This window comes from Cuculus canorus, chromosome 2, assembly GCF_017976375.1.
Source record: "Cuculus canorus isolate bCucCan1 chromosome 2, bCucCan1.pri, whole genome shotgun sequence".
In the NCBI taxonomy this organism is placed as follows: Eukaryota; Metazoa; Chordata; class Aves; order Cuculiformes; family Cuculidae; genus Cuculus; species Cuculus canorus.
In genome coordinates, this window is record NC_071402.1 from 153,521,355 (window position 1) to 153,541,838 (window position 20,484).

The window sequence follows — 20,484 nt, forward strand, 5'->3', positions numbered from 1 at the left end:
ATTTATTTCAAATGTTGCACATCTGTAAGAGTTCTAAAAAAAATAGTCAATAAAACCAGATGGGCCATTTGGAGTCATTTCTCTCTAGTGAGCGGGATGTCAAGAAGTTAATCATATCCAGAACTCATTTAATATTCAATAATTTATTGCTAGGAACAGGCCAGTTTTCCCCAGATGACAAACAAACAGGACATTTCTCCTTCTGGCTGTTCTCACTTCTTCAGAATTTCTTCTGATCTTAAAAATAGCATCTCTGAATTCCATTTACTTACTACTGCTCCTTACTCTTAATATCTTACTTCACTATCAAGGTGTAGTAATAACTGGTTGCTCTGTATTTTCAAGAAAGATAGTGGTGGTAAGAGAAGTAACTGATTGCTTCCTTACCTTTATTTTATTAAAATATTCCCTCTTGATTTGCTGTGAGCTATATCCTTTATAAAACCTAATCACTGACTTTTACATGCATAGGCTTTTGTGTCTGAGAGGCTGCAAGTTCTTATGAGATCTTGGATTTTTCCCCCTAAAATTATCTGGTCTTTCTTCCACATGACTGATTCCATTATCGCTTTTACTGTACCGGAGAAAAAACCGAACACCATAAGGTGTGAAGATGGCAGGGAGGGGATGCTGGTCAGCACAGTCTCTCACCTTGGAGTGACTTGCAGTATGTAATGCACTATAGAAGGCCTTATAGCCTGTAAAATCTGTGTTTGAGTTTATTGCTCAAGCTGTAGTACATCACCAGAATCAAGTATAATGCCACAGCTGGTTGATTTTATTTATTGCATCTTATACAGGTAGCACTGATGATCCTTTAGCTGATCTTTCTGAGGTCTTAAATACCGATGATGATATTCTTGGAATACTTTCTGATGATTTGGTAAAGTCTGGAGATCATTCGGGTAAGTATGTTTAGAAGGTCTCTCCAGTATTCGTTTCCTTTTTTTCTCTTTAATATAGACATTATTTGTTTTGTTTTATTTATAGGTTATGCCCTAGGTGATTTCAGATACAATTTTCATATCTTAGAATTCCTTGGTTTGAGGTGATTTTGTTGTCTTGAACCAAAAATCCGCAACCTTTTCAACATTTTGTTTTACTGGTCTCTTTGCTTTGCTGCTTAAGAGAGAATAAAATGTAGCTGCCGTTGTCTTTCATACCTGCATAGCTTTTTTCAGCATGCAGCTTTTTCTTTACCTTTTTTTTGTTTTCGTGTTATAATCATCCATTTTATCTGGTTTGGGTCCTGTAGGTCTTGATTTATGCACTTTCCAGGTTGAGAACTCACCCTCCCCATTTGGTAAGAAACTAAACAATGGATGATCCATGGTTAGAAGTAGTCATCTTTCCTAGTGGTTTTAGCTGAAAGAACTGCATGTGTAGAAACTAGCACTCCTTTACTGTGTCACTGATCCGTGCTTTCATCTTCCACTCTTTCTGTCATGTTTGAGTCTAACACAACCTATAAACTCTGCACTCTGCATTTGAGAGTACTGTATAAAGTTTTGCTTACAGCTTTTAAAAACCTTCCTGTTTTTGTGTTTCATGATACAAAACCATGCATTTTCTTGTTGTGACTGTTGATTTTAATATTACTTCTAGTAGCAGTGTGTAGTTTTTACCATAGTGGTATCTTGTGTAGATAAAAAGCATTTTAACAATGTGAATATATAAAAGCATGAATAAAGCAGGCGGCATCAATCTTTTTGTTTCCACTGGATGATGGATGATTCATCAGTTTATGTAAAACACAGACAATAAGTAGAACAGCATGTTTCATTATTTTAAAATTGTTTTTATTTGGTATCTAATAGAGAAATATATTTTAAATACTGAAGTGTGTAGTTCATGTCGTTCTTTTTGCCAAAGATCTTTCTCATTTGAGAGATTTATTGACTTGTAAAAGATGTTAGGAATTGTATGGAGTAAGTTACTTTTTCTCAGTACCAACAGATCGCTTTGATGTAATTCAGAATGTTCAGTAGCTGGTTTTGAAACAGAAACTGCTATAACTTGTTTGATATTGAATACAGTTCAACAGCACTTCAGTAGACATTTAATGTAATTGTATAAGAACATGTGGGGTGAACCTTAAGGAATGTGAGGGTGCGACTACTGATGTGATTGTTTTGAAATGTGCAAAATAGTTATAGTGGAACCCATGGACCAAAAACTGTACACTGAAAACATGCTGTACCTAAACACAGTAGTCTTACTTCAACAAAAATTTCCCATTCTTCCAGCTGCATTCCAGGCAATTAACATTCCTCAAACAATACTGTAAACTGGAGGTAAATAGTGGGTGGGTTTGTTTATTTTTTCTAATGAATGTCTTATTTTGCCTTGCCTTTCAAGTCTTAGAAAGTCTTGGTTTAGTTGATAGCTCAGAATTAGGGGAAAAAAAAGAATTTTATTTTTTATTCTGTACCAATAAATTGTACTATTTATATCTAACTTAATTTTCTTTCTTCCTTCAGCTGGATTGGATATTGGTCCCATCTCTGATGACCCTTCTTCTCTGCCTCAGCCAAATGTCAACCAGAGTTCACGGCCATTGAGTGAAGAACAGTTGGATGGGATCCTGAGCCCAGAACTAGACAAAATGGTCACAGATGGTAAATTTTTTGTCCTTGATCTTGATCTTCTAGAAAAATTAGAGTAGAGTGAGCCCAGAGGAGGACTACAAAGGTAATCCGAGCGATAGAACATCTCGCATATGAGGGTAGGCTGCAAGTGTTGGGGTTGTTCAACGTAGAGAAGAAGAGGCTCTGAGGACACCTTAGAACAGCCTTCCAATATGTAAAGGGAGCCTACGGGAAAGCTGGTCAGGAGCTCTTTATCGCGGAGTGCAGAGATAGGATGAGGCGTAACGCCTTTAGGAGGGGATATTTAAATTAGATCTTAGAAAGAAATGTTTTTCTGTGAGGATGGTGAGACATTGGCACAGGTTGCTCAGAGAAGTCATGGATGCCCCATCCCTGGAAGTGTTCAAGGCCAGGTTGGCTGAGGCTCTAAAAAGCCTGATGCAGTGGAAGGCGTCTCTGCCTGTGACAGGGAGGTTGGAACTGGATGATCTTTAAGGTCTCTTCTGACCCAAACCATTGTATGATTCTATAAATAGCCTCTTTTTTTCTCAAATTGCCATCTTTGTGTGAAATATAACCTATTTGGACTTGGTTTCAGAATAAATTTTATTGCGTCTTTTGATGGTTACTCATTCTGTGTTGTCTTTACTTTGTCCAGGTGCTATTCTTGGCAAATTGTACAAAATCCCAGGTATGTACTTTAATCTTTGTTGTCTTTTATAAAATTTCATTTATTAGCAATGCCAGCCAACTCATGCACAGTGTTTTTGCAGAGCTAGGAGGAAAGGATGTTGAAGATCTGTTCACAGCGGTTTTAAGTCCAGCAACCACACAGCCAGCTCCTTTGCCACAGCCTCCACCACAGCTTATGTCTCTGCACAGTCAAGGTAGGCCCCTTTGGTACCTTTTGAAACAGCAGCCAGGTCAGGGGAGTACTTATAAATACTGGTGTTAAAGTCAGACACTTTCTGCTATCATTAATTTGTGGGATCCACCATTGTTAATTTACGAACTGTTGTTCTAAGACTGCTCTGATGGGTGTGTGTGATTAAAACGCATGTAAATATTGCTAATAGAAATGGACCATTATTTTAGATTTTTCTGTCATTGGAGCTTTGATTTTCACTGATACTTTTATATTTCTGGAATTTGTCTGTGATGATGCGTGTGTTCTTTTCTGACTTTACTCTTCGATTACTTTTGAGTATCTCCTCAAGGCTAAGGAAAGAGGCTGTATAAAAGTGATTTACTGTGTCTTAATTTCCTTTAAGAATTCAGTTTAACATGTTAACTAGTCCTATCCAAATAATAGGCTAAGTAATTTTGAAATGTATTTGGGAGTTGATAAATTATTTTCTGTGTTACTACTAAAATTATCATGACTTGATACAGCGGGCTCTTGCTCTTATATTGGAAGCAAGGAACAGATTGATTGAAAGTAGAGCTTTCTCTTTTTTTAGCGGTCTGTATAAGCGTAGTTAAATGCACTCTTTTCTCACCAGACATCACCTCTAGTGGATTTTCCCTGAGCTTGCGTAACGAGTGCCCATTCTGATATACTGGTACTACAAAAAGTAGTATGCCAATGGATTTCGCTAGGGAATTAATCATAAGAAGAAAAATGATTGGTTTCTCAGTTGGATAAATTTCCATAAAAAGGAAAGACTTCAAAAAGTCTTAGAAAGGAGAGAGTTTAAAGCAAATAATGAGGTGATTTAAAGCTGAAGATAATACAGATATTATTGCCTGTTCCCAGTTACTTGAGAGTACTTGGAGATAACTTTGTCAGTTGAGCTCTGTAAGATTGTTTAACCTTCTCCCTCTGGGAAGTGCCACAATTACTAAGTTTTGGATTTATTATTTGTGTAATGATCCACATGTTTCTGTGACATAAACACTGCAATAACGGGGAAGCTTACATCAAGTTTCAGGAGTTTTGAATAAAAGTAACGCTCTCTCCTCCTGAAGACGTGATCCTACATTGCAAACCAGAGGCCTGACTCCCCATCCTGTTTGTGTGCCAGGTCCCCACAGTTACCATATCTATTACTGTTACAATACCCATTCAATAGCTATAATAAAGCACCTTCTCTTAAATCTTGACTAACTTTCATCCAAGCTAAACTTTCTGCATGGTGTGTGCAACCTGTAGATCAGAAGACAGTCTCCTAAAGCCTGAGAGTGATACAGTGGCGTCCTACAGATGCGTTTAATTTCAAAGCTACTCTTATTCTTTTCAGGAAATACTGGGGCAACAGTTGTAATTGCACTTAATTGACAGGGATTCAAAGGCCAGTGTTAATTTTTATGTAGGAACATCTGCAAAGACCATCTGCTGGAATGAATCTGCCTGGGCCACATTTGCCTAATATTGTAATCAAATAAATAAAATGTTCTGCCTTTCTACTGCTAGGCTGGACATTTAATTAGAAAATGCTGATGCTCGTTTGGCTAGATTAATCTGTTTCATTGGTTACAAATTTGGGAGTTAGGAGATAATGAGGCTTACTTTGGTACACTGCTCAGGAGTCTCAGAAGAGAAGATGTTTAATTTGGGTTGGTTAATGATAATTCTGCAAGGACCAAGAGCAACCTTGTCTCTGCTTGTTCCTTGGATCTGGGTATAACAAGGATGACAGACTGTTGGCCCTTAAGAATGTACCTCATTATAAAGTGCAGCATGCAAAAGTTTTGGAAATCCATTTTAATAAACCTGATTTTTCAGACAAGAAACAAACTTGGTGCAGGATTGTGATACACTGGAACAGAACCCCTTAAGCTTTTAGGGAAGCGGTATAAACTGATATAAAGTCTTCTCCAAAAATGTATGGTTAGTGCTATAAAATTTTAGTTTCTCATGAGATGAGACGTGGTTTTCTCAATGAAAATTTCCACCTCTGCCTTAAAACTAGTTCCTCTTTAAAGCATTAAACTAAACAACTTCTTTCCAGGAGAGAATGCGTTTCCAAGAGTGCCCCTTATGAATGGTCTGATCGGCCCCAACCCTCATCTTCCTCACACAGCTTTGACTGCCGGCGCTGGACTGGGCACTTTCTCTCCCATTACACAACAACCATATACAGATACCAGGTGAGATGAAATGGGAGTAAAAAATACCTGTTGTTTAGCACCTGTCACTTTGAGGGGGTTGTTACCTATACTGTGATATTAGTAGTATTTAGCTACTTAGTTCTGTACAAAGAACTTCTCTATCATTGCAGCTTGTTCACTACTGAAATAGCAAACAGAACAAGTACTTTGCTAATTGGTTGGGGTTTTTTTAATATTGAGTGCAATCTATCGATAAAACAAAACCCTTTCCTGATTTGTCAGGGATAAGAACCCAGCATTCAATCCAATGGTCGGTGATCCGAACAGCTCTTGGGCACCATCTGCTCCACCTTTGGAAGGTGAAGGTGATACGATGTCCAATGCTCAGAGAAGCACTCTGAAATGGGAAAAAGAAGAAGCTTTGGGTGAAATGGCAACAGTAGCACCTGTTCTCTATACAAATATTAACTTCCCTAACCTAAAGGAAGAATTCCCAGGTGAGAAATTTACTGAATAAGTTAAATATATTGTAGGAATTCATGCACTTTGATTTGAAACAACATAAAATAGACTGGACAAAGCCTTGCATATTAACACATGTTTTGGTTCCAGACTGGGCTACAAGAGTGAAGCAGATTGCTAAACTGTGGAGGAAAGCAAGCTCACAGGAAAGGGCTCCGTATGTGGTAAGAACCATTACACCAGCGTTCCCTACTTTCAGCAAACATGTAGTTCATCTATGACGTTTTTGGTTTTTTTTTTAAAAAAAAAGAAGGAAAAAATAGTTCTAGGGTTAGTGAAAATTCACTCACTCCAAGAATGCTTTTCTAATTTTACTTGTAACTATGAAGACTTCTACCAATTTGTTTTTCAGCTTTGAGATAAGCTATATTAGTATTGTGCAGTGTAAAGACATAAGACGAGATAAGAACATCCGTGGTTCCCACTGCCTCTGCTACATTTGATTCATACCTCAAGTCGTATTTGTTTCTTTCTGAACAGGATCTCACTGGTTTCTTCAGAAAGATAACAACAAATCATCACGTGACATTCCTCGCTTTCATCTTCCCCCATCACTATGTTTTCAGTCTCTTACCTTCCCCCAGCTTGCGCTTGTTTTTAATACAGTCCCATTAGCAAGTAGATTTTATTCCCATGGATGTGGATGGCTTGGAGCTTAACACTACAGCATCATCTTCTACTGTCCAAATTTTAAAAAATCCCCTTTCCTTTCTGACAGCTTTTAGAGGATAAGTCATTACCCCAAACTCAATGCAGGGAAGTGGAGTTGTTAATCTTTCTGAACCCCTCTCCACTTGAAAGAATCATTTTCTATTGTCTTCTTTCTATCATAATCATTATTCAGCTTTTCATTCAGCCTTGTCACTTCAGCACCTTTGGACCTCTGTGTCATTTCATTCACGCTATGTTTAACCTCGGTGATTCCTTCTGTGCAGTATTTATAAGATATTCTCCACTTATGTGGGTGGATTTTTATCCCAGCATTAATCGCTTTACAATTATTTTTATTGCTGATTTTTTTTTTCTTTTTCATTGCTCTTAACAAATGCAGTGCTGTTCTTCTGATGGATATCTAAAAATCAGCTGCAAACGTTATTTCCTTTGTGTTTGGGAGGAGAGCACATGCAAGTGCACACACATGTACATGTGAGGGTTTACATAGCAAGAAGCAGTTATTTCCCTGCAGAGGTTACAGTCCATGTACTCTTGCCCTTCAGCTGTGGCTGGTGTTCCTGGCATTGTGTGCTGTGTGATCCCTCTCCTGAGGGACTTGTGTTCCATGGGGCTGAGTAAAGGCTACCTTAGATATGAAATTCAGTAGAGCATTAGTAAATTTTCACTCTAGGCTTTGTACTTTTCTTAATATGCACAATCCTGTCACTTATAGGGGAAAATTACACTTAATTTTTCTGGTGCTGTGACATTTGTGCTCTCATCCATGTCACTGTTTCATTGCTGGAGGGTGGGGATTTAAACCTTTTCTGCTCGGCAACCCCCGCATGACAACTGCAAATAAAATTGTGAAAAAGATGTGAGGATTTGATTCAGAAAAGGAATCACATCCTAGATTGGTGGTAAAACAGACTCTTTGAAACTTCCATTAGATGCTTTAAAGTGTCAGTATGGCTGTAAAATGCCTCATTGAAGAGGAATTGCTGTTCTTCCATCCAATTTTTCCTGATCCATAAGCCCATATCCTGTGTTTATACTGCTAACTTAACACAGACTGAGATCTATAGAGGCTATTTAATGGAGTAGACTGTATTTTTCTTGTCATTGAAGTTCTCCACATTAGGCGCCTTTATTGATCCAAACATCATCTGCTGTGCTCGTGTCTTCAGAGTGCAGACAGCACCAATATGTGATTTAAAAGGTAAACTAGTGGGATTTGTGCTTTCTCGGTACAGCACAGTACCCAGACAGAGACTCCTAAGGCATAGAATACCTCTGCTGCCAACAACTCCTTAGTTCTTTCCATGTGCATTAGTTTAAATGCAGAATTTCTTGAGACATGAAGTATTTCCGATTTGGAATTCTTTTTAAAGTGCATGATTTAGTTTTCACAAGCATGCGTGTGATTAAACCAGGCTGTACAAATAATTTTGTTGTAGATTTTGTAGGAGGAACAGATGCAGTGTTCACACTTAACAGAAGAAAACAAGGCTAACTACATTTCTTTTTTATCTTTTCCCAGCAAAAAGCCAGAGATAATAGAGCTGCTTTGCGCATCAATAAAGTACAGATGTCAAATGACTCCATGAAAAGGCAGCAGCAACAGGATAGCATTGATCCTAGCTCACGCATCGACTCCGACCTCTTTAAAGATCCATTAAAACAGAGGGAATCAGAACATGAGCAGGAGTGGAAATTCAGACAGGTGTGTTGTGTTTAGGGTGTTTTATTATTTTTCTTCCAGCTTTTTATTGCATTGTTGGAATCTGTTGTAATAAAATCAATTTTAATCTTTCTTTGTAGAACAGTATAAAGTCAGCCATTTGGTGTAAGAAGAAAATAGATGCTATCAGAAGAGAAGCTGCTTGTAAATGTTAGAAACCTCAGTTTTAAAACTTTCACTCTTACCTATTATGGAAATAGGTTATTCTTTCTCTGCCTGCTAGCTAGTGCAGTGCTTTGCTTTTGTATACCATGTATTGCAGTAACCTTGTCCTGCAGCCTACTGCTCCAAATTGGGCTTGTTGTCTCTTGGAGCCGTTTTCCTTACATCAGTGCTGCATCTGTCAGTAACTTTTCATCTTCAGAACGGAAGGTTGAAAAGCAGCGCTGCTCTTTAGGCAACCTGGGAAATACTTCCTCCCAGGCAATCATGGTGCATGCCAAGGTAATTGAACCTTACCTTCAATGTACGATGACTTATAGCTGATCTTAATGTGTCCTAAAGTTTTAATTATTGATTCAGTCATTAGAAAGATTTTGTTTATCCTGGACTTAAAAACATGACCTTTTTCCTTATAATTTCTAAATAGCAAATGCGGCAAAAAAGTAAGCAGCAAGCCAAAATAGAAGCCACGCAGAAGCTTGAACAAGTGAAAAATGAGCAGCAGCAGCAGCAACAGCAACAGCAGCAGCAGCAACAGTTTGGTTCACAACATCTTCTGAACCAGTCTGGCTCAGACACACCTAGCAGTGGGATCCAGAGCCCCTTAACACCGCAGACAGGCAATGGAAATATGTCTCCTGCACAACAGACATTCCATAAGGATCTATTTACGAAGCAGCAGCTACCTGCTACACCTACATCAGCGTCTTCAGATGATGTGTTCCTAAAACCACAAGCCCCGCCTCCTACTCCAACTCGAATTCCAGTACACGATTCACTGTCTCAGTCTCAGACTCCTCAGACGTCATCACAACAGATGTTTTCTCCAGGTTCCACAAACACAAGACCTCCTTCTCCAATGGATCCATACGCTAAAATGGTGGGAACACCCAGACCAGCACCCATTAATCAACACTTTGCTAGAAGAAGTTCCATTGCCCCATTAGATACTTGTGCACCACAGTCATCCGTATCTAGGCCTGTTCAGGGAACTGAACCATCAGGAAGCAGGCCATCACCAGTGAGGGATTCATGTTCTTCATCTCCAGGTAGCAGTGATCCCTATGCAAAACCACCAGACACACCCAGGCCTGTCATGGCATCAGAGCAGTTCTCCAAACCAGTGGGGGTGCCTAGATCGCCCATAGTTATGGAACAGTCAGGGAAGGTTCCTTTAACAGCTGGAAGTAGTGATCCGTTTACTAAGCCAGCTCCTAGAACGGAAACATTTCAGAGGCAAAGAGTAACTTCTGCTGATGCATACACACGGCCACCATTGACTCCTACTCCTACTCCTGTTGACAGTAGCCCTGGACCTTTTAAAACTCCTATGCGCCCACCACAATCCCCACAAGATCCTTATGCATCAATGCCAGCTACACCACGGCGTGTTCCTGTTGATCCATACGAAAGGCCTCCCTTGACACCAAGACCAGTGGATAACTTTTCCCATAGTCAGCCTAGTGATCCTTACAGCCAGCCTCCCCTTACTCCCCATCCTGCAATAAAGGAGCCTTTTACCCATCCACCCCGGGTAGTGCGACAACAGAGTGATTCTTTTACTCAATCTGGACCCATTTCAAGGCCAGCTTCTCAGGACCCTTATGCCCAGCCTCCAGGTACTCCTCGGCCAGTTGCTGATCCTTACGCCCAACCTCCAGGAACTCCTCGTCCCACCTCAGTTGATCCATATATGCAGCAACCACCAACACCAAGACCAGCTCAGCCAGCAGATTTATTTGCTCAGTCCCCAGCAAATCAGAGACATTCTGATCCATATGCCCAACCTCCTGGAACACCAAGGCCTGTTCTCAGTGATCCTTATTCTCAGCAACCAGCAACTCCAAGGCCAGGAATTCCAGAGAGTTTTAACAGACCTACGATGACAAGACCAGGAGTAATACCAAATAGGGATCCTTTCCTGCAGACACCACAGAACAGGTTGCAGGGCACTTTTGTCAGGCCATCAGATCCATGTTCTCAAACTCCCAGACCTGCAGGACCCGCAATGACGGATTCATTTAGCCATGGTCCAGCTGCTCCAGCACGTGACCCATATGATCAACCACCAATGACTCCAAGACCTCAGCCAGAATCTTTTGGAACAGGTCAACTGGCCCACGACACTGCTGAGCAGCCACGGCCTGGTTCTGAGGGCAACTTCAATGCATCTGCAAATTCTCCGATGAGTTCTCAAGGACAACAATTTCCCAAAGTTTCACAAGTTCCTGGCCCAGCCCCCACTACAGGAGTAACAGATACACAAAATACCATGAATATGTCTCAAGCAGATACTGAGAAGTTAAGACAGGTGAGAATAATGTAGAATACTGATGGTATTAAAATTTCACAAGTAGAATTTGCCCTGTTCTTGCTAAATATGTAGTTTCTTGCTGTTAAACATAACTGTATAACAGAATTGTCTTCATTCACTTAATATGCTAATTTGGTCTTCGTGGGTAGAACCACAATATATAGAATGCAGACAAATCAGTAATTTTTAAGAATTCGGACAAGATTAAGAGAGGAAGCGAAGGCCATCTTTGAAGCCATTGAAAATCATAGAATCATGGAATGGTTTGAGTTGGAAGGGCTTAAAGATCCTTAAAGATCATCCAGTTCCAACCCTCCTGCCATCGGCAGGGACACGTCCCACTAGATCAAGCTGCTCAAGGCCCTATCCAACCTGGCCTTGAACACCTCTAGGTATGTGGCAGCCACAGCTTCTCTGGGCAGCCCGTGCCAGTGCCTCATCACCCTCATCATAAAGAATTTTTTCCTAATGTCTAATCTAAATCTTCCTCCTTCCAATTTAAAGCTATTCCTCTACATCATATCTCTACATGTCCTCGTAAGAAGTCCCTCCCCAGCTTTCCTGTAGGCCTCCTTTAAGTACTGGAAGGCTGCTGTAAGGTGTCGCTGGAACCTTCTCTCCTCCAGGCTGAACAACCCCAACTATCTCAGCATGTCCTCATAGCAGTGGTGCTCCAGGACTCTGATCATCTTCATGACCCTCCTCCAGACCCATTCCAGTAGTTCCATATTCTTATGCTGGGGATTCTGGAACTGGACATAACACTCCAGATGGGTCTCAGCAGAGCAGAGGAGGAGAATCCCTTCCATCAGACTGCTGGCCACACTTCTTTTAATGCAGCCCAGGTTACGGTTGGCCTTTTGGGCCATGAGCACACATTGCTGGGTCATTTTGAGCTTCTCATCAACCAGCACCCACAATTGCTTCTCTGCAGGGGTGCTCTCAAACACATCGTCCTCCAGCCTGTATTGCAATTGCGGATTGCCCCAACCCAAGTGTAGGACCTTGCACCTGGCCTTGTTGAAAGATGTAGGTGATTGATCTGTTGTAGTTCTATCTATCATGTGAGGAAAGAAATGCCTTGAAAGGACAACTTATTCTGTCCTAGAATAGATGAGATGTAGAGCTGGTTGCCTTTGGTGGCTGAAAAGGGGAGTGTAGGCAAAAAGCTGAGCTGAGACTCCTAACCTTTTGGTTGATTAACACGTTGAGGTGAATCCTGCCATGGGTTGCTGGAGGCACATTCACTCCAGGCTTTTGTCAATGAAAGTTGGCCAAACAGCTCTTACTGAGACATAGAATTACCTTCAAATTGTGGAAAGCTGCTCAGTATTCTGTTTGAAATGAGAGGTGGGCAGTGGATTCAGCATAAAAAATGGTGGTATTTATCATAAAGAGTCAGAGTAAATTCTGCAGCTTAGGTGTAGACCTCCTGCTGAATTTTCTTCAGTGAACGAACCTCTGGTCACCTTTCCTGCCTCCAAATGCACTTTCTCACGTGGTAAAAGGGGTTATGTTATTCGACGAGAAAAAGGAGAAGAGAGTTGCCGATGTTAATTGGTAAAGTGGGTTTGCACTCTACACTTTAACAAGAGGTCTGGAGATTAAGTTGTGTCACCAACATCTTGCACCATCTCATCCTTTTTCTAATTTCTGAGGTGTTTGTGGTAGTTCATAATGTTCTACTATAGTAATTGAAGAATTTCTTTCCTCCAAAAGATTTAACCTAGTGGAGTGTAACACTTGAAAATGTCAATTGCAGTGTCAAGCACAATGATTTTTCTTCTTTTCAACAGCGCCAGAAATTACGGGAAATTATTCTACAGCAACAGCAGCAGAAGAAGAACGCAGTTCGTCAGGAAAAAGCCTTACAGGATGCAGCAACTCCTACCCATGCAAGTGCTCTTCAGCACTGGCAGCAAGACAACTTAAATCAGATTTTTAACCGCCCTCCTCCTCCATATCCTGGGAATATTAGGTCCTCTGTCCCTCCAGGTGGGCCAAGGTTCACTGTATACCCAAAAGACCAACGTGGACCGTTTCCTGCTGATGGGCAGTTCAATAGAGCCCAGTTTCCAGGCGATATGAACGCCATGGGGATGAGGCCTCACGGTCTTAGGTAAGTTCTTTGATCTCTTAAACCCAGGATATTAGAGGGGTAGTTCTACATTTACAGAAATTGTTAGATAAAGGAGTTTTTTTTAATGAAGAACCATCTGTATTCTTGATGGTAGCTCGGTAGCTGGCAGTCTTCCTGAAGTCAGGATTTATAGTGAGTTTTCTTGTAAGCCTCTGTTAAATTAAAATGTATTTTACACTGACACAGTTTTACGCTGTCTATTATTAGGAATTAATCAGAAATAAAAATGGAGAAACCACAATACTTGTAAAAGTTAGGTGAGCTGAAAGATCTTGTTGCCTGTGGTTTTGGGGCTTCTTGGTTTTTTAAAAAAAGCAAAAGGTCTGACTTGAGCTTTGATGTCTTAAGTAATGATGAATAAATGTAATATTCTTGTTTTCGTTTATAATTAATATGCAATCAAATGTCAACTTCTGCCTGTGCCATTTTTACAGTGAATACTATGATGAAAAATGAATAATGGTATTGGCTTACACTGTCATCTCAAGAAAAATTATTTTCAATACTTTGGATTTATTTCAGTTATTTATAATTCCACGCAATATTATTTTTTATGCTGAGTTGCATTAACATGTAGTTTATTTACTAAGATAGCTCTTACTGTCAGAGTTCTCTATCCATTATTATTATTGGAATTGAAAACAGGTTGTTTATTAAACATAATTAAAGCAATTATTTTATTGTAGTCATAAAGCTCATTTAAATGTAAGTGTAATTAGTAAAAATATTTATTTAAATATCTTAATGAATGCATCGTGTAAAGTATTTTGTTAAACAGTTGTTTAGTCAAATATGCCAGGCTAGGCAGTCCTAAGAAAAAAGGTAATTTAGACTTTCATACTTTGTTTTAGATACGGGTTTCCAGGAGGTGGCCACGGTCCACCATCAGGTCAAGAACGTTTCCTCGGCCCTCAGCAGCCAATGCAACGCCCTGGAGTTCCACCACAACTGAGAAGATCTCTGTCTATTGATATGCCTCGTCCAGTGAGCAATCCACAAATTAATAATACATCTGGGATCTCTCAACATTTTCCTCCGCAGGGCATTCCAGTTCAGCAGCACAATATATTGGGTCAGGCATTTATTGAGTTACGTCACAGAGCTCCTGATGGAAGGCCAAGGCTGCCATTTAATCCTTCTGCTCCAAATGTTATGGATGCAGCAGCACAACATCAACGACATGCAGGGTTTATACCCAGGCAGGAGTTTCCGGGCCCAAGACAGGCAGAACCATTGAGACATAATTCTCAAGGTATACCTAACCAGCTGCAGATTCCTGCAAGTTTGGAGCATATACCACAGTCCCAGCGGGATCATATCAATCCCGACAACACATCTGCACTTGTAATACGCTCTCTAAGTCATCCACCGGTCACAGATGCATTCCCAGGACCATCTTTGTCCACATCTGCACCAAGTGATGAATCTGCTAATTTACAGATTTCCAGCCAGCCAAGCGATGCTCTAGAAGAAAAACTTGATCCTGATGATCCTGCTGTAAAAGATTTGGATGTGAAAGACCTTGACGGGGTTGAAGTCAAGGATTTAGATGATGAGGATCTGGAAAATTTGAATCTAGACACAGAAGATGGGAAAGGGGATGAACTGGACACGTTAGATAATTTGGAAACCAATGATCCTCACCTTGATGACCTTCTAAGATCTGGGGAATTTGATATAATTGCTTACACAGACCCAGAGCTTGACGTGGGGGATAAGAAAGGAATGTTTAATGAAGAACTAGATCTTAGTGTGCCCATTGATGACAAGCTAGATATCCAGGGCAAAACAGAAGAACCAAAACAGAAAGAACAAGGTGATACAACTGCTTCCCCTCCTGACACTCAGTCTCCACAGAAGAAATCTTCTACAGAAAATGAAATTAAAACAGAAGTACTTTCCCCAGATGCTCAGGAGGAAAAGAAGAATGAAAATGAAAAAAGTGATGGAAATGTTGAATCCACAAATACGCAACAGGCTGCTGAAACGGAGTTAAAGGATGGAGAAAAGGCTCCTGCTCAGCCTGATAACCCAGAATTCCCTGATAAAACTACTGCTGTTCCTAGTCAAGAAACAATTGTGCCTAGTCCAGATGCTCAGGGATCCACTTCACTGCCTGTTCAAGGAGCAGTGAGTTCCTGCAGTATTTCTGGGTCCACACCTGTCCTCTCAAGTTTGCTGTCTAATGAAAGCTCTGATAATGCTGAGGCAAGGACTCTAGGATCTCCATCTCAATCGTTGCCAACACCACAAATGAACCATGCATCAGGTATTCCACAAACACTAATGACACCTGGTGGACAGATCTTGGAAAACACGTTAAATTCAAATTTGGCCATGGTTCCACGAATAAACCATAATTTTTCTCAAGGGTCACCAAATCCAGGATTCATTCAGGGTCAATCAGCTAATCATAATTTTGGGACAGGACAGTCATCAAATCAAAGTGTGGCTGTACCAAACCGTCCTGGTCCTAGTGGCATTTCTGGTCCCCAACAGATAATGCTCCCTCAACCATTAGCTCAGCAGCAAAATCGAGAGAGACCGCTTCTGCTAGAGGAACAGCCACTTCTTCTGCAGGACCTCTTGGATCAGGAAAGACAGGAGCAGCAGCAGCAGCGACAGATGCAAGCCATGATTCGCCAACGCTCGGAGCCATTTTTCCCCAATATCGGTACGTGGGTGATCTGTTTGTCTGTGTTCTGGTTAGTTTTTTAAAAATACAACAATAAATAGTGAAATAATCCATAGAAGTGATAGAAGCAAGTGAATACATGGAACTTGAAGGTGGCATAACAAAAACCATCCTGCTTAGTATGTACAGCGGGAGTCTAGAAATGGAGCATGCAGGTGAAATTTTGAGCTCTTGGATCAGAACAGCTGCTTTACTGCTAATTTTCTGATATCAGCTGTCACATATTCTCTTTATACTTCAGTATCATATGTGATACGGAGTAAATGCAGCCTTTGTAAACGAAATTATATGATCAGGAATAACTGCTGACCTTTGATATTCGATCTGTCATTTTTCTGTTTATGGTGGGTTTATTATATTTTATATTTTTATATATTTTATATTTTATTATATTTTCTTGAAGTGTTTAGTGTGTCTCAAGGAAAGGGAACATCTAAAGCTGTACTACTGACAGTCCAGGCAAGACCCAGAAACATCATGAATAATTCTGCCCATACTAAAAGCGTTTAAGATAAACTATCATTTCATGTTTAATATAAGTTAGCAGTTTGAGCTTTCAGATCAATACCATCACCATCATTTAAATGTTATTAATGAAATGTGAAGTTTTTAGAACTGTGTTAGGTTTAACTACACTGAGCATTGAGGCTGGGTGAAATTTAAACTACCCCTATAAGTGACAGTTCTGTACTTATAGTGTGGTTAGACTGTGCTTTAAGCCATCCTAGCTGGATAAGACCACCTCCAGAAGTCCCTTCCCAACCTCATTTGTACTTTATTCCCATTTATCCTACTCTGTATGAAGTACCTATCGCGAGAGACAGCAAAAAGGCAGTGTTCACCACGCTTGTGATCTTTCCGGATGCTGTGTGTGGTGTGTGCCTTCCTGCCTGTACCACTACTAGTAATTAGAGAGCAACTAAACAGGTTTGCTTAGTACGTTCATGGTGGTGTGTCAGTTTTGCCAACTGAACTCACAGAAACAACTCTTCTCCTTGATTCTTAAACCTATATATAGAATTTATTAGCCTGGTGGGTCACAGGTCAGATTTGGTTTAGAGCCCTTCTCAGACAGACCTGCTTCTCTCTGTGTGTTGTGGCTGAAAACAAGAACGGTTGCTGCTGGAGTAACTTTATGTTGAGGGTAGATGAAACCATGAATTTCAAAGCAGAGAGGACAAGTAATGTGAAATAGTAATGCGATTATATTGTTTTACTTATGATTAATACATGAACTAGATCTAAACAAATAAGTTCCAGTTAATAACTTGTAGTATTCAGCTATGCAATTCATTTTTAATGTTCTTTTACAGACTTTGATGCAATTACTGATCCCATAATGAAAGCCAAAATGGTAGCTCTGAAGGGGATCAATAAAGTCATGGCACAGAGTAACATGGGGATGCCACCAATGGTTATGAACAGGTAGGCAACGCTTGATGCCATTCTTTAGGGCTATAAAATGTAAAAGGAATTGATAGGGGGAAGCTCTGCACTGGAAATGAAAAAAATTAGAAGTGGAAAAAGATCTTTCTGTCATGTATTTTATAGCCCATGCTAATTCAGGATTATCTCCTAAGAATAAAACCAGTGCAGCAATAGAAACTATAAAAGTCATAAACACATCAGATTTGTGTTCCAGTTGTGATGTCGTTGGTCAGTATGGTCTACATGGCTTCACTGCTGACGTTTTTCTTGGTTTTCTACTTACTGATTACATAATAACACATCTCCCACACATGGTGTTTGAAAACTGTTGATGGCCATGTAACGGTTAACCTTAACACCACAGCGTATGATTTAATGCAAAGTGTGAGACGTAGGCCAAGTAATGGAAGTTTCATCCCCTCTTCAAGTCCATTCTGAGGATAAAAGGAGCTGCAAACTGTGTGGACATCACCATGTCTGTCTTTGTCAGAAGTAGGGGGGCTGTGGGACAGATGTGCTCTGCAGCTTTTCTTTTTGTGTGGCCCTTAAAACAGTGTGTTTTCCAAACACATCTTTAGTGTTAAGTGGTAATACGTGGTTTACCAGAAGGGTTTGTAAGGCGTGATTGAACTTGGTAAGAAGATGCTGTACCCCATCCCATTCATCATAGCTTCACTGCAGCCTAACCTGGGTGACCTGCAGTAGCAGAACTAATTGCATGGCTAACGATCACTCGTTTACCATAGTCTCTCTTAATGCTATAAAAAGAATATTTTGTTTTAAGCCCATGCTTTGTCACCATTATAGATAAAGTTTGTGTCCTCCTCAACTGTCATTGCAGACGAAGATCTTCAGAACTGTATTTGGCTTTGCTTTGAGGAGATACATTGTCTTAAAATGGTACAGAGGCTTGCTTAAAACTTTCTGAAACCCAAATAAATCTACACAGTGACTGTTCTGGTTACTGTGATAAATAACTACATTAAATCTTTCTCTTTTTTTTACATCTTAATATTTAAGATACAAATACAGATGCATTTTTTTATCTGTGTGTGCGTATCTTTACTATTTTAGCATAGTACACAATGTTTAATTAATCTTAAGTGTAAAATGCTACAACTTCAGTCAAGGACAAAGTGTTGTAGCATGAAATGAGAAATAATGTTTTCCAGACACTGAAAAAGTTTGGTACTAAAGTTTGATCAGATGTTCGTAAAATGTTCGGATGATTTGTTTCACTTCAGGGAAATACAGAAGTTTGTCTCTCCTCTAAAACACTCACCAGTGTTTAAAGTTATAATTTCACTTTCTGTTTGTCTATCAATAGGTTTCCCTTCATGGCTCAGCCAGTGCCAGGGGCTCAGACAAGTGAAGGTCAAAATCATATGCAGCAGGCGATCACACAGGTAATGCAACTTCTTGTGGAGTTTAAGCAAAAGTGTTTAGTAATGATATCTAGGTCTTGTTTTTTTTAAACTGAATTATAATTTTAATGTCCTTGTGTGTTTGTTTTCTGGAATTTCTAGGATGGAAGTTTGACGCCTCAGATTTCTAGACCTAATCCTCCCACTTTTGGTCCTGGTTTTGTCAGTAAGTACAGATTTAATAATTTATTGTGTGTCGATGTTTCATTCTTCAGTTCTGTTTTCTTTAAAATAAAATATCTCTAAATGGATCCTGTCTTTCAGAAATTCATCCTCTTAAAATTGAGTCATTTGTGTCATTATGATACCGATTAGTAAAGCAGTGCATGGTAGATACTATTAGCAGTTTTCCTATAAATCCCCAGAGAAACACCATGAGAAAACAGAACGAACAGAAAATTAGCATTATTTTCATTCACGTGAGAATAGCTATCTGTTAACTGACAGACTGCTGTCTCAAAAACCTGGTGTTCGGTCATGCTGTAGTATTCTGAGCTCAGTGGGAACAACAGTGAATCTCGATAGGTTATTTTTTATTACAGAAATAAAAGGTTGTGTGTATCATTGCCATTTTAAAAAACACCAATAAAAGCTTTCCAGGCAATCACTAAGCAAGACTGGCTGGGAACAACAATCATGGAAAGCAGAAATATGTAGCATTAGTATTTTGCATTCCTTATTTCTGGTTGCCCTAGATCAGTTGTAAATCTTAGTCTCTGTGATGGGAAAGAGATTAATTAGGAGAAATTAAAACCAGCCTAAGTTGGGAGAGGAAAACCACATTGAAAAAAGGTAACTGCAAATATTTTACTTGATATTTATGCATAAGAGACAGAAGTAAACACCTTCAACTTTTCCAGACGCTGGAGTAGCAGCACTAAATGTATAATGAGAAGCTTTAGTAATATTTTTTGTATTAAGTACTGTTGAAAGTTGAGATGACTGTCAGCAGTGGCATCGCTCTGGCTGAGAGTAGGGGTGGTTGAGAAATCAGTTTTACGTTTCAGCAGTAGTTATTCTTACCTGGAACTTGTAAATATTTCAGTATCTTCATTTGCACTTGCGCCTTGCTTCCATCTGTGGTTACTCTCCATCATTTCCGCTCAATTGTCCCTTCAGGTTACGTGATTAGTTTCGCAGAATTTATTGCTGGCAGAAGGGGCGCCCCTTGAGACTGTAGGTAGCTCTGTGAATTGATGTCATTGAGCTGCTGGAGTTGATGACTGTTAAGGTAGAAGGTGGTAGGGATTGGAGCACAAAGAGGATGTGGTTATACTGAAATCACATTGTTGCATAGGGATCTTTATGACTCAAACTTTGTTTATAAGGAGGATCCGTGCCATATTCCTTGTTACCCAGTTCATTGCCTGCCACACTGTGATCACGGCACAAGATACCATCACCAAACCTTCTCTCTTGCCTTCCGGGCTTGGTGCAGTTCAAGTGTTGTCAGAGATGACTGTTTTGTCTTGAGAAATACATCTGAGAGCAACACGTAGCTTATAAGAGACAAGCATTGCTCATTTGTAGAAAAGAGGAACATCTCAGCTACAGTCTAAATGAGAGCACATTTGTTTGTGGGGAGGAGAAGGTGCTGGTGCTGAAGGACCAGTGTGGAGGATTGAGAAAGTTATTTTAACAAAGACAACAAGTATCTTTTTTTCATTTAATGAATGTTGGATGGATATTTATAATTTTAATTTTTTTCTTAGATGTAGGCATAAAAATAGATGTATAGGGACAAAACTCTTCTGTAAATACCAGA

The 20,484-nt window shown here is 39.9% G+C and overlaps 1 protein-coding gene across 10 annotated transcripts in view; it reads left to right on the forward strand.

The window, feature by feature from the left end:
* Positions 1–20,484, forward strand: part of KMT2C (lysine methyltransferase 2C) — a 216,326-nt gene that overhangs the window by 171,919 nt on the left and 23,923 nt on the right. For 8 of the 10 annotated variants that reach the window (XM_054060776.1, XM_054060778.1, XM_054060777.1 and 5 more), the window contains 15 exons: positions 801–905; positions 1,256–1,303; positions 2,481–2,618; positions 3,247–3,279; positions 3,362–3,475; positions 5,540–5,678; positions 5,922–6,136; positions 6,252–6,325; positions 8,356–8,538; positions 9,146–11,029; positions 12,829–13,151; positions 14,024–15,846; positions 17,181–17,292; positions 18,623–18,701; positions 18,822–18,885. In XM_054060776.1, coding sequence (XP_053916751.1) covers positions 801–905; positions 1,256–1,303; positions 2,481–2,618; positions 3,247–3,279; positions 3,362–3,475; positions 5,540–5,678; positions 5,922–6,136; positions 6,252–6,325; positions 8,356–8,538; positions 9,146–11,029; positions 12,829–13,151; positions 14,024–15,846; positions 17,181–17,292; positions 18,623–18,701; positions 18,822–18,885 — 5,334 coding nt within the window. The remainder of the gene's footprint in view (positions 1–800; positions 906–1,255; positions 1,304–2,480; positions 2,619–3,246; positions 3,280–3,361; positions 3,476–5,539; positions 5,679–5,921; positions 6,137–6,251; positions 6,326–8,355; positions 8,539–9,145; positions 11,030–12,828; positions 13,152–14,023; positions 15,847–17,180; positions 17,293–18,622; positions 18,702–18,821; positions 18,886–20,484) is intronic. The other 2 variants (XM_054060779.1, XM_054060784.1) reach the window with 1 other exon arrangement.